This window comes from Ixodes scapularis, unplaced genomic scaffold (assembly GCF_016920785.2).
Source record: "Ixodes scapularis isolate PalLabHiFi unplaced genomic scaffold, ASM1692078v2 PGA_scaffold6__148_contigs__length_123643588, whole genome shotgun sequence".
Lineage (NCBI taxonomy): Eukaryota > Metazoa > Arthropoda > Arachnida > Ixodida > Ixodidae > Ixodes > Ixodes scapularis.
In genome coordinates, this window is record NW_024609881.1 from 56,946,998 (window position 1) to 56,959,474 (window position 12,477).

General features: G+C 48.5%; 1 protein-coding gene across 4 annotated transcripts in view; it reads right to left on the reverse strand.

Annotated features, from left to right (window-relative positions):
- Positions 1-12,477, reverse strand: part of LOC8043247 (inactive rhomboid protein 1) — a 50,077-nt gene extending 37,600 nt beyond the window's left edge. Inside the window, exons 1-4 of one of the 4 annotated variants that reach the window (XM_029989941.4) lie at positions 12,103-12,477; positions 8,722-8,986; positions 6,510-6,736; positions 4,214-4,334 (exon numbers count right to left, since the gene is read on the reverse strand). In XM_029989941.4, coding sequence (XP_029845801.2) covers positions 4,214-4,334; positions 6,510-6,736; positions 8,722-8,940 — 567 coding nt within the window. In that variant the 5' untranslated portion in view covers positions 8,941-8,986; positions 12,103-12,477. Of the gene's footprint in view, positions 1-4,213; positions 4,335-6,509; positions 6,737-8,721; positions 8,987-10,900; positions 10,926-11,486; positions 11,540-12,102 lie in introns of those variants that run through there. The other 3 variants (XM_029989940.4, XM_040499309.1, XM_040499308.2) reach the window with 3 other exon arrangements.

Below are 12,477 nucleotides of genomic sequence, written 5' to 3' on the forward strand. Positions count from 1 at the left end.
TAAAGCACGCACAGGAGGTTACCTAAAGTAAATTTCAAGAGTGTAATAAAAAAACTTAATACTCCCAGTAAAAAAAATAATTATATGCCTAGTTCAATTATTATTATGATCATGATTACCACCATCTCTTTATTACGGTGCCCACAAACGACTATTGTCTGTAGCATGGCACACCATGATGGAAAATAAAACTTGATGATGAAAATAAAATGTGCATGTACAGATACAAAAAAACACAGATATACTATACATATATATATATACATATATACGGGGTGTTTATGAAAACACAAGTCAAATCGTTCCTGTGAAAAGTACACATCGCGCAGAAAAGAGATTGGTGTTGTTCTGGTCTCTGCCAAAAAGCCCATTTGAGAAAATGAATTATGTTTGGTAAATTTCGTTTATGAATTACTTTTGAGAACTATAATTTTAATTGGTGAATTTATGGTATGGTTTCAGTTAGGAACTTGCTAAAAATCATTAAAAACCACTAAATCAACTTATAGTTTAGAAATACAGAAGGCACATACAGCATTTTATTGCGTTGCAAAAAAAAACGCTTAACTTGGATTCATTTCTGGGTTTCGGTTTCCTATCTCAAAATCTTTGTGCCAGCAGTCGTGCACCCTTGGGGCCGAGGCGCGCAACGCACATATGCCCCACTTCCTTCCCTTTTACAAGGAAGGTGAAGCAGTAGCTGCACATTTTGTTTGTGAAGGGGGGGGAGGGGAGGACTGCTAACACAGACTGGACCCTGATATGAATCTGAAACCTAGAAATGCGTCCAAACTGAATGTTTTTTCAGAATGCAATAAAAAAAGATGGTAAATTTAGTTTCTTCCTTATTTCTGAAGTTAGTGAGTGGTTTTTAATGATCCTCAGCAAGCTTCTAATTGAAACCGTACCAATGAATTCACTACAGTAAAACCTCGTTAATTCAACCCCCGCTAATTCTGAAATTTGAATAATTTGAACTGCCGATCCGATCCCGTCAAACGTGTGTATTAGTCAATGGCACCAAACGCTCATTAATCCGGAGGGAATGTGGCACACTATGGTCAATAGGGACGAATTCGGTAGGTGGCGCAAGCTACTGTCCGTTCCAAAGGGTATGACCACTATCCATCTGAGGTACAGACGTGGTTTTTCCGGTTTTCCCATGGTTCTTCGCTCTTCCGGTTCTTTGTATTTCGCACCAGTTCTGCTCTAGATTGCCGCGCGTCGGCACGCTACTCTCCTGGCATGGAAGAACGGAAAAAGAGTAGCACAAGTGACCGACGACCGGAGCGGCAAAATCGCGACACGCAGTGCTATTGTTCCCGAGTGCGCCGATAGTGAGAGTGACAGTCACGTTTCATGCCTCAATGCTGGGTGGCCGGCAGAAAGCAGCCCATCCTAAAGCCCGCCATTTTAACAGCTATCTTATTTCCCAATTTTTTGCCGGCCACCCCCGTCATGAGACAAGCAACGTGACTGGCACTTTCGCTATCGGCGCGCTCGGGAAAAATAGCGCCGGGTGTCGCAATTTTGCCGCTTTGATTATCGGCCAGTTGTGCAACTCGTTTTCCGTTGCAGCTGTACCAGGCCAAGAATTTAGCGACGAAAGTGGAAATACTGAGGGCCTTGAAGGATGGCGCCTCTTAAGTGATGGAAAGTTACGACTTCAAGAGAAGCACTTTGGCCACGTAAGTGAAAATTGAGGCCGAGAGCCTACGGGCTTTCGAGAGCGAGAAATTCAACGCTAAAGGAAAGCGGCTGTGGAAGGTGGTGCAACCAAAACTAGAAGAGGCCTTGCTGTGGTAAATCGTCAGCGCACGGGATGTGTAGCTCTGACAGTGCGAGTGCGGTGGAGCACTCGACCGCGCTAAGTTGCTGTCTCCGCCCAAATGTCGTCCAGAAAGCAGGCGGCAATAACAGATTTCTTCTCAAAATAAAGGTATATCACTGGGAAACGTTTTCGCGCAGTTTTCTTTGTCCTTTCGATAGTTCGACTTTCGGATAATTCGGACATTATTGCCGGTCCCATGAGATCCGAATTAACGAGGTTTTATTGTAATTTAAAGGCTAATTACTCGAAAGTAATTAACTAATTATACCAAACAATATTCATTTCTCCAAGCGGGCTCTTTGACAGAGACCAAAACGTCATCAACCTTTTTCCAAAGTGATGCATACTTTTCGAAGTAATGACTTGGCCCGCATTTGGAGGAACGCCCTGTCCATACACGTCTGCAAGTCCAGCTTCAGGGCGCCACCATCTTGCTCCGTTGGGATGCACTTGGACGCGTCATAATCAGATTGCGAAGCCTCGCTAAGGTGGCATAATCAGATTATGGCCACACCCAAACGCCCCCAACTGAGCAAGGTGGCGGCACCTCGATATTGGATTTGCAAACGTGTATACACACACACATAACCTCAATGTAGACTTTTCATTTTCCCGGGAAGAGGGGACAGGCAGACCTAGGAAGTGGCGGGCGAAAGAATAAAGGGGAACGAAGTAACAAGGCAGAATCTACGGCCTAATACCTATTCCAAGTGCACCGTTGGCAGGTGCAAGCTTGGACCCGCTAGGCTCAAACTTGCGTTGGACAATTGTGCCGCTGGGGACGTTAAGTCCCATATAGAGCCAAGAGCGGCAAAAATTTTATTGTGTAATGAGATGCAAAAGAAATGAGTGCTTTGGTAAGATGTAAATAAGCTACTGAATTTTGGGCCTGTGACTAGACCCAAATTTTAAAAGCCTGAAAGGAAAGAGGAGGGGGCACAAACAGGCCCCTGTCAAATAGTTAGGGAGACAAAACAACCAACAGTCCAATGACCATGGTCGGATTCGTGCCGGTCTCCTAAAAATTAAAAAATATGTTAGCCCGTGCGGGGCTTTAGCCGCTGGCCAGGAGGCCAGGGACCAGGAAGGGGGGCTCAGCCCCCCCATAAAGCCGCCCAAAGGGGAACAAGGGCCCCGCCCCATAGTTGGCGCTTAAGTTCTAGTTCATTCATGTTTATCACACCGTAAAATGTGAATCTGCCGTGACCGCAATATCAGTTCCCACGTCATGTGGTTGATAGCGAGAGCGATGGCATATATCGGTCATTTTATATAAACTTTTGGTCCTCTCATTTCCAAAGATCGCCCACCCTCCCAAATGGGTGGGCGTTTATACAAAACTGTACGGTAGTTTAAATTAGAAAACTGCCGGGCATTGCCAGAAACCAAAGAGACGGTTAATGTGTAAAGTGTTTAAAGAACATGCCAAGTTTTTCTGGGTCCCAAAAACACGTCCAACATCGACGCGCTTGTGGGATTTTCCGTCCCTACACTTGGCGTCAACTATTTTGTGCTAAACAGTCAAAACTGGCGTAGCTTCCACGGTGCCGCAGCCCCGCCCCGCCACGAGAGCATGTGGCTTTGTCTTGGGTCTCCCTCGAAGGAGGCAGTCAGAGAACTGTGGAAGCTACCCTCGACAACGAAGTACAAAACTGCCGACAATGAGTACAGCTATCCGCGTCGCTGCTCCTCCATCCTTGCGCCCTTAGCACAGGCGGTAACTCCTGCGCACCTTTACAATAATAATAATTGGGTTGTGTGTGTGTTTATACAGCCTAGAACTTGGTCTGCCTCACAGGGGCGACGAGTCTCCCAGCTGTAGATGAGAAATTTAGCCAGTGCGGTACAGCCGCTAGCCTGGGGTCTTTAACGTGCATCACGCAGTAGCGATACACGACCGCACGCCGGTACGATGCTCATCCAGATCGAAACGGGCAGGGGTGGGGCTCGAACCCAGGATCCCTGGGTTCTGCAGCGCGAGCTTTCGCTCCACGTGCTCCGAGCTGGTGTGCGCTAGACCACTCGGCCACCGATCCCCCTGCGCACCTTTACAATAGACCTTTTTCCAGTAAGCTTCCGTGCATGCACACGTCCCTCCCCCGGCATCGCTTCCAGCCGTCACCATTCTCGGAGGACGCCGCCCCCGCATGACAAACATATTCGGCGCCTATCTTTGCGCGTTTTTCGTATTTTTTGAGAGTGAGGCACGAAAGACGACAAACACCGATACCGTGGCATGACACCAACCTGTTTTGATGGGCAAAGGCACCTTGGGGCCTCTTTTCGGTTGTAGTTGACAGACAACTCCCCCAAACGGTGCTCGCTACATGAAAAAGGTTCCACTGGACCTTCACCCTTTGGAAAGGAAGGTGGGGGGCTCACCTTAATCTCGCCATAGCGCTTGCTGAGTAGCCGCTTGCGCCTTAGCGTCCAGCGCTGACAGCTCTCGGGTGCTGATTCCTCGTCCAGGCCGAAGAAGGAGGCCGTGCTTTTGCGGACGTACCTGCATCGCGGAGAGGTGGAACAAAGACGAACCGTCAAGCGACTGCTTCGCTCTGCCCGAAACAACAAACCGGCCAACTGTTGCCAAGGTGACGCTTACGCAAACCTCCACACTCTCAGAATGGTGCGACCCTGAATACCGTTCAATCCACATCTGCAAAAAAACCTCCGATCGTTTCAGGGAACTAGACTGCTTCTAGGGTACAATCTATAATCTACCTATTTCCGTAAATCAGCCTAAAATCTAGCTAGTCTGCTTCTTCAAATACAATAGCAATCTCTACTTGACCTGATACATTCCACAGTCTAGTTTGTTCAGACACCATCTGTTTGTCCTGATGAAGCCTAGAATATAGTCTACAGTGACACCCAGATGCATTGAATTCAAAGGGGATTGTAAAATAGTTCGATATATCAATAATTTGATATACAAAAATGTGTTAAATTAAGCTCAAGTTGAAATTTCCTAATGTATCTGCTCATACCGAAGGTCGCGACAAATGGGGCTTACCAAATAGGGCATCCAAGAGCCGTTAAATACAGTAGAGCGTAGTTGGCGGAGGCCGCAAACGCCGCCGCACTTACACACATGCTTGGTAGAGACCTCCACACAGCATACGCGACAAAACACAAATATAATAAAAAGAAAGTGGAAAAAAAAAGAAAAAGCGAGGTGCATAAAAAATATCATAAAAAAGTTAAGCAACAAAAAAGAAAGCTCATTAAATTCAAGCAAAGAAAAAAGAAAGGCAAACAAAAAAATGGGCAAAGAAACAATGGCAAAAGACAGAGGTAAACAAAGATAAGGTGTTCGAAGTGCAATAGCAGAACTGTTGTCGTGGTCACACTCATCTAATCAAAGACTTTTTTTTTGCTTGAATTTAATGAGCTTTCTTTATTTTATTTTGGGCTAGGGAGTCACGCAGCATCAGCAGTGTTCGGGGAAAGGGCTCAGGCTACCGTTCCGACAGCCAACACTCCCTGCTCTCCCTACGTGCGCGCGTGGACCTATCCTCCACTTTTTTTTTATCGCTCATTGTTCCTCTTTTTTCACAACTGCTTTTTCGCTGCATATCTTACTGCACATATGCTGGCTTGGCGGTCTGCCAGCCTCGCAACGCGAGTGATGTGCTCAATGTGCTCGCCAACGGCACAATCGGATCGTGGGAAAAGCAACGGGTGGCCAAGCTTCGTTTTGTTCGCTCTATCAAGTGTCCCCACCATGGGAGTTCGATACAAAAAGACAACGCTCCTATAGTATTACACGTGAGTTTCAAGGGGATGTTTGGACAGTTTGCTATAAAAAATAATACGAAATACCCGAGTGTGCTATAACCGGGCTCGACAGTATACTTCTCCACCTCTCGATACAGTGCAAGGTCTGGTCAGTTCCTCCAGCTGGTCAACAGAGTACTTTAATTTATTGTATAAAGTAATACAGTGTAGTCTTCCAGATAGAGACTACAGAGCATTCCTTTTGTAGGCTGTTGCTTCCGATAATATCAATATTCTATGCCTGTTTCTCCAGGCAGTCTACAGTCTAGTCTGTTCCTTGAGATATAGCATAAGTCTAGTTTGCTTCTCCAGAAACCGTTATACAGCCTGGTCTATTTCTCCATACACAATGCTACAAACTAATCTTCTAAAAAAAAAAAGAAAGAGCTGCATACCGTAAAATACCGGGCAAGCACCCACTCAAACTTTAGAGATAATCGCAAAGAAATGGAGAATGGGCGCTTGTCCGGTCATCAATTTTACACATAAATGTACTGTGCGTATTTTCTCAGATCTTATAAATTTGGTAATGGGCGCTTAATGCAGAATGAGCGGATGCGCGGTATTCTAGGGTAGTTTTTTTTTGCTATTGGTGGTCATTGTTTCTATAAAATTCAGGGCAATAAAGCAACATTTAGCTCCCCGACATTGAAAAAGTGATCATTAGGATTCCATTTGCCTGGGCGTAACTGCAGCACGCAAAACATGCAAGAAAGCATGAAAATAGCACCGAAAAAAAGCACAATTACATTACAGTCAAACAGTGCAGCTGAAACCAAGCAAAAAGATTGCATTTCGTTTGCTATTCTCGAAAACCGAATGCACTTCGAGCGTCCTCAATGGCTGGGCCCCGCAGCAAAAGAAACACGCAAGGATTTGTCCACACGACCTCTCCACTCACCTCTTGAATGTCTCGCTCCGCGACAACTTGGGCCTCCGCCGCACTTCCATGTCCTCGTCTGGCGCCGCCGCTGCCGTGGCCGCCGCCGTTGCTGCCGCTGCTGCCATGGTTGACCCGACGGCAGACGACACGGACGACGGAGCAGACGAACTTCGTGACCCGTACGGCGCCATTGATGGCAGCGCCGATGCCGATGGCGGGACGTACAGCTGCGAGGAGTGCATCTTCTGCACCGTGAAAACGCAATCTTGTTAGAAATGTCCCGAGGACTTTCAGACACCGCTGTAATTTTGCAGGGAGCTCGTGAACCATTATGGCTTGTGACATAAGAACTGCGAGAGAGCGCCAAAAAAAGTCCGTCCAATCGTAGCCGGATTATGGAACTAGTGTTAGCTGGATCTAGCTGGAAGTGTTTCATTTCCACATGAGTCCAGGTGGGGAGTGGTTCCATATATCAGCTGCAGGTGGACTGGCTTTCACCCGGGAGGGTGAAAGCCAGTCCACCTGAAAGGACCGAGGATAAATTTGGATCAAGTGGGTTCCTTTGGCGCGCAATCAAAAATCTATGAGCCCACAGGCCAACGCCTTGTCTCAGAGCGACCGAATCTCACTCGACGACACGTCACTCGCGGTGTGCGGCAGGCATGCACAAAGGCCGAAGGCTAGTTCGCACACGTGTGACGGCTCGCCTTAAAATTTCTTGGGATCTCTTATGACGAGTGGATGCAGTGACGCCACCTATCGGGCGGTAGTGGAACACTCGTGATTTCCGTACATTTCCTACTTTTTCTGCACGCCGTTCTTTCTTTCACGGCTGAAAGATCTTTTGACCAATGACCATTTCCCATAGACGCTACGTATATTCGATCTCGCAAGTAACGCAAAACCTTCACTCCAGTGAAATGCAGTTCCGGGGCCACCTCATAGATGGCTATTCTCTCGTCGTAAGGTATCACAAGAGCTCGGTCCTAAGCCAACGCAAGTGAGTGAACAGGCTTTCAAGTTCATTGGGCTGGTCTCCAAACTGGCGTGTATACAGCATCTCTATTTCAACCCCTATGTTTCCGCCCGGACGCATCGTGACCGCGTTGTGCTGCGGTACGCCGCTATTACAGCTAAGAGAAAGCGAATTTTGTGAATTTATGTGCAAAACAAACACAGGGCGTCTGGCACACCCCGGCGGAGAACCGAGCGTCGATTTCATGCACACGCGAGGATGTTTTTCGACGCGCAGCCCGAGACTTGGTTGCGCGCTTTCTCCGCAATGAGCCCCGTCAAATTGGGGGCATCTCGGCCGGAATCCAAACCCGCCGACTGGGGGATCCGTAAGCCGACGAATCGCCAGATTACGGATCCTCGCTCGACGGGTTAGATTAAGCTTTACGTTGAACTACAGCCAACGGCCATCGACGGAAATTAGGGTGGTGACCAGCTGTGATGCCGCAAAGACTGCAACGCCTGTGTCCAGCCGGTTTCTTCACCGACACTCCCGCAATCGACTGTCTCGACTAAGACAATCCCTATTGTCACACTACGGTCCCTAGAACGTGTCTTCGACTGGCGTGTCAAGCGTCCTACGCCGCCCATGCATAGAAAAGCGGTCCCACATCGCAACCAATTACGTCATAGGGGGATCGGTGGCTGAGTGGGCTAAAGCGCACACCAGCTCAACGCGCGTGGAGCGAAAGCTCGCACTGCAGAACCCGGGGATCCTGGGTTCGAGCCCCACCCCTGCCCGTTTCGATCTGGACGAGCATCGTACCGGCGTACGGTCGTGTATCACTATTGCATAGTGCACGTTAAAGACCCCAGGCTTGCGGTTACTGCACTGGCTAAATTGCTCATCTACAGCGTGTGACGCGTCGCAACTTTAATGGCTGACTAACAACACGCTGTATAAATATCCCCACAAACCCCCCAATTACGTCATAGTTTTCGACCCATCGAACGTCGCACTCCTGGCAATCGGTCGTGGATGTTCTGTCAGAAAAGTTGAGACACTGTCTTTGCAGCGTCAAAACTCCCAACTGCAGAAGCTTCCGCGGACCGTCAAGCTGTGGAGCAACGTGCAACGCAGGGGCCGCCAGGCACCGTAGTTACGTGGCAAACCCTACGACATTATTTCTCGCCGACTTTTGCCAAAGACGCCACTTGGAGGCAAAATAGAGGCTGGAGTTAACGACGGAGGTTTTTTAAAAAAAGGAGCACGAACCCTGGCCTGGTCCCGCGGACGCTGCTGCGGGCGCCGGATCTCGGCGGCCGCCGGGACGAACGTGGCCGGGGTCGACGCCGGGGCCGGAGACGGGACGGGGGGCGGCTCTGAGGGCGCGTGCCCTGCCTCGTAAAGCGGGTTCTCGATGAGGTCTAGCGTCGGGGGTCGGCCCCCTAGCACGAGACGGCCCCTCCGGAGGCCCCTGGGGGGGCACTCCATGTCAGGGGGACCCGGCCGTCAATGGTGACCCCTGCCTCCTGGCCACCTGGGAGAGGGACGGCAGACGGAAGAGCGACCGCCGTCAACGTACGCAGTTTCAGCTCGCTGACAGAGACACTAAACTGCTATGCTTGAGGGACCCTTTGGGGCCCCTCAAGGTCTTCTTAGGGTCCCTGAAGCCTTAGACCATCAGTCAAGCCGATCGCTAAAACTTTTGTTCTTAATAGACGAAACCATGGGCACCGAGTTAGTAGGGTTGGTTATTCCATATTTCAGGACTGCAAAGTTGGTTTGCATGAATTTAGTTTCCTTCATTTACCCTTTTGTTATTGCAATCATTCAATACTCCCCCCCTTCTCCCCCCCCTCCTCCCTCTATGGTAGATAGAGTCCCCCATCACTTCCACCAACCCAGAAAGAGTCCCCAAAACACCAGTGCTTGAGAACCACTGGCTTAGAGTGTCAGCACTTCCTTTTCCGTAGGCCCCGTAGGTGCCGCCATATTGGTGCATAGAGCAGAATGGGCACAATCTACCTTCTACCCAATAGGTGCTGCCACCTGGGCGCGCGATTGGATTCAAGACTGGGAGCGGCTAGAAAACAAAGCGCTTGCGAGACTTCTGCGACCCATTCGACCCCGATATTTGGGCGCATTCATACCCATAAACGCCAGCTGCGTCCTGTTGCCTCGTCAAGATGCTGTGACCTACACACTCCTTCCCCCAAACATTGCTTTTGTCCCAGTTGTGAAATACCTTTGGCCCCAAAGTTGATACAAAGATGCCGTCTTCCTTCTCTGCTCAGTCAGCGTAAAAAGACGAAGGGCACTAAATCAATGTATTCTCAAACTCATATTTGGGGAAATGATGAATTAGCGATCGTTACAATTTGTAACGATCACGGCAAAGGCAGCTGTAATGGAAAAAGTATTGCATTTTGTGCCTCAACAGCGTGAAGATTGTTGGGCATGGTGTCTCATGAAAGAGGGAAACCCTTCCATTACAGATTCTTTCATTACAGAGCTGCATTACCAGAAACTGCTAGGTGCCAGCCATGTAACAGGTTCTGTGTTAAAAAAAACTCTTCCCTCTGAGCTACGAAATTATTTAGGTTGTAGAGGTTTTCGATTACGAGTTGACGTGTATGCTAGCCCTCTATAAGATACCCTTGATTTGATTCACATTTCTGACTGGACTTTGTTATTAGAGTTTTCGTCCTTCAATGGTGCTTCGTTTTTGCGTGCTTTGTTCCCGACACCTTGCTCCCAAGGATGCGAAAGTGTGTGCCCCTAACCTCACTTCCAGCAATGTGGCCCCGGGCTCAGACGCTAAGTATGCAATTGTAAATCAACATAAAAAAAAAAAGAAAAAGAACAAAACAGACTATTTTTAAACATAGCAGACGACAATCAAAATGAAGCAGACGAAAGTCAGAATGAAGGGGATGCCAGCTGCCACCAGTAAATTTACCTTTAATTGCAGAGGTTTGCAAATAGATCTATTTGCAAAACTGCAAATAAAGGCATCGCTTACTCGAGGCATTTACAGTACTTTTTAAAGATGAGCAATACAATTTATCACTGTACTTGTTAGCACCGAGAAAAAATATGTAGTAAAGATACTGCATTAATAAAGTTGATGTGGCTACCGATACCGCAGCGCTGCCGAGTCCGCTCCCACATAAAAACATATCAAGTACTATTCCGATAGCGTTTTGTAAAAATACTTTGTGCATATAGAAGCAACGGCACGCCGCCTTCAAATGATCTAATGACTTTAATGTCTGTATGATCCAGCAAAAAGCCATAGACTACGGATGAGAGTTCCGTGAACCGTCTGTATTTACAAATTTTCATCCGCAGAAAACATCCCAACAAATTTAAGTGTAACATGTTTCCCGTGATTACTAGTAAAACCTTGAAATAGTACAATGATTACAAATCAGAAGTAAGCTGCACTCACGTGAAATATCGCACGGAACCAACGACGACTGTTGAGAAAAGCGATGCCATCGCGGCAGACGACTAGACCACAAAAGTGATATTTCAGGGGTAAACATTACGCCAATAACGTCACCACAAGGTGATTCAGACGCCTAAATATATATACGCATGCCTATTCCAAGAACGAAGAGTTCCTGAAAGATAAGCGCCCGACGCGCGTAATACAAGCAAACAAAAAACAAAACAAAACAAAAAAAGAATCGTTCAGGCTGCTCCTACGCGTTCGCTTCCGCGATGCGCTCCGGAGCATCGAGGTGAAGACTACCTTCCACGCAAACTCTCAGATCGCAGACGACGCAGAAACTCAAATCGAAACACAAAAACTCGCGCAGCGCTGGCGCGACAGAAATTGCTGCTCGCGGCACTAAGAAAAAAAGGTCATACGCAAACGCGGACACTTCCGGCACTGAACGCTACCGTCTCGGCCAAGCCCCGAGCTTTCTCCGGAGCGCTCAAGACCCAGATTTGACCGACTAAGCGCTCGCCACACGTTCAAATCACCGCAAAAGACGAGAAGCCGTCTAAGCCTAAAGCGTTCCACACACCTTTGCCCGAGAGATCGCACCTTTGGTCGGGATTAGTGCCGGTGTTACTGTGCAGTGCGAAAACGCTGCACCGATAAGCTGGTACGAAGTAAGCTACGATAGTGCACGATAAAACGGCAGATCTCCGACAACGAACGGATACTAGCGGTTTCAAGGTTTCCGCCACCTCGCAAAAGGCACACTCGGCATACATCGCCGCGGTGTAAGTAACATTTGCGAATGCAAAAATTGGCCCTATTCCGAGCAACGCGCATTTCCTTAGCGCTCGGGCGTATGCTATGCCAAACACCCGGAGGCTACGGAAGCAGAGACCTTGGATGTGAAGCGAAGCCGATATTATAACGATGAAAAGAAAAGGCGTCGCAAATAAATCAGGGCAATGCAAACTCAAATAAATGGTCGCGTTTGTTTTTATTTTTTAGAAAGAAGTCTAAAAAAAAAAGTTAAAAAAAGCGCCTTACTGCCCCAAAGAGCCACACCTCTCCGCGAACGCGTAAGGCCTTAGCAGCGTTCGCGACGCATTGGTCCTAGCCACGGAGCTTGAACCTGCGACCTGACGGCCCAAACGGACGGCTCAAAACCGCGAAAGACGGCCAAGTAAAACGTAAAAACTCACCACGTTAGGCTTAGGATCCACGGCCCATCGCTACGGTGGATACTGCATCTCCCGTGAAGCCCTGGGCGTTTGTATCCTATCTTGGTTTTGTTTTTTATCTATCTAGCGCTTTCCAAAATGTCACCGTTCTCCTCTGATCGCAGGGCTGCACGCACGCACACACGCACGCACACACACACGGATGTTGCTTCCGGGGTCCCGGAATCGGGGCTCCGGCTCGAGCCCGTAGTTCCGGAGAATCAGCGCGGGAGGATCCTCGACGCGTTCATCGGGGCTTTGGGCGTCCCCGTGGCTCCTTTCGACGGTTCTTTGCCATCGTCCGAGGCTCCCGAAGTTCCCTGCCGAGCCACACTGCAGCCATTTCTAACGTTGAAT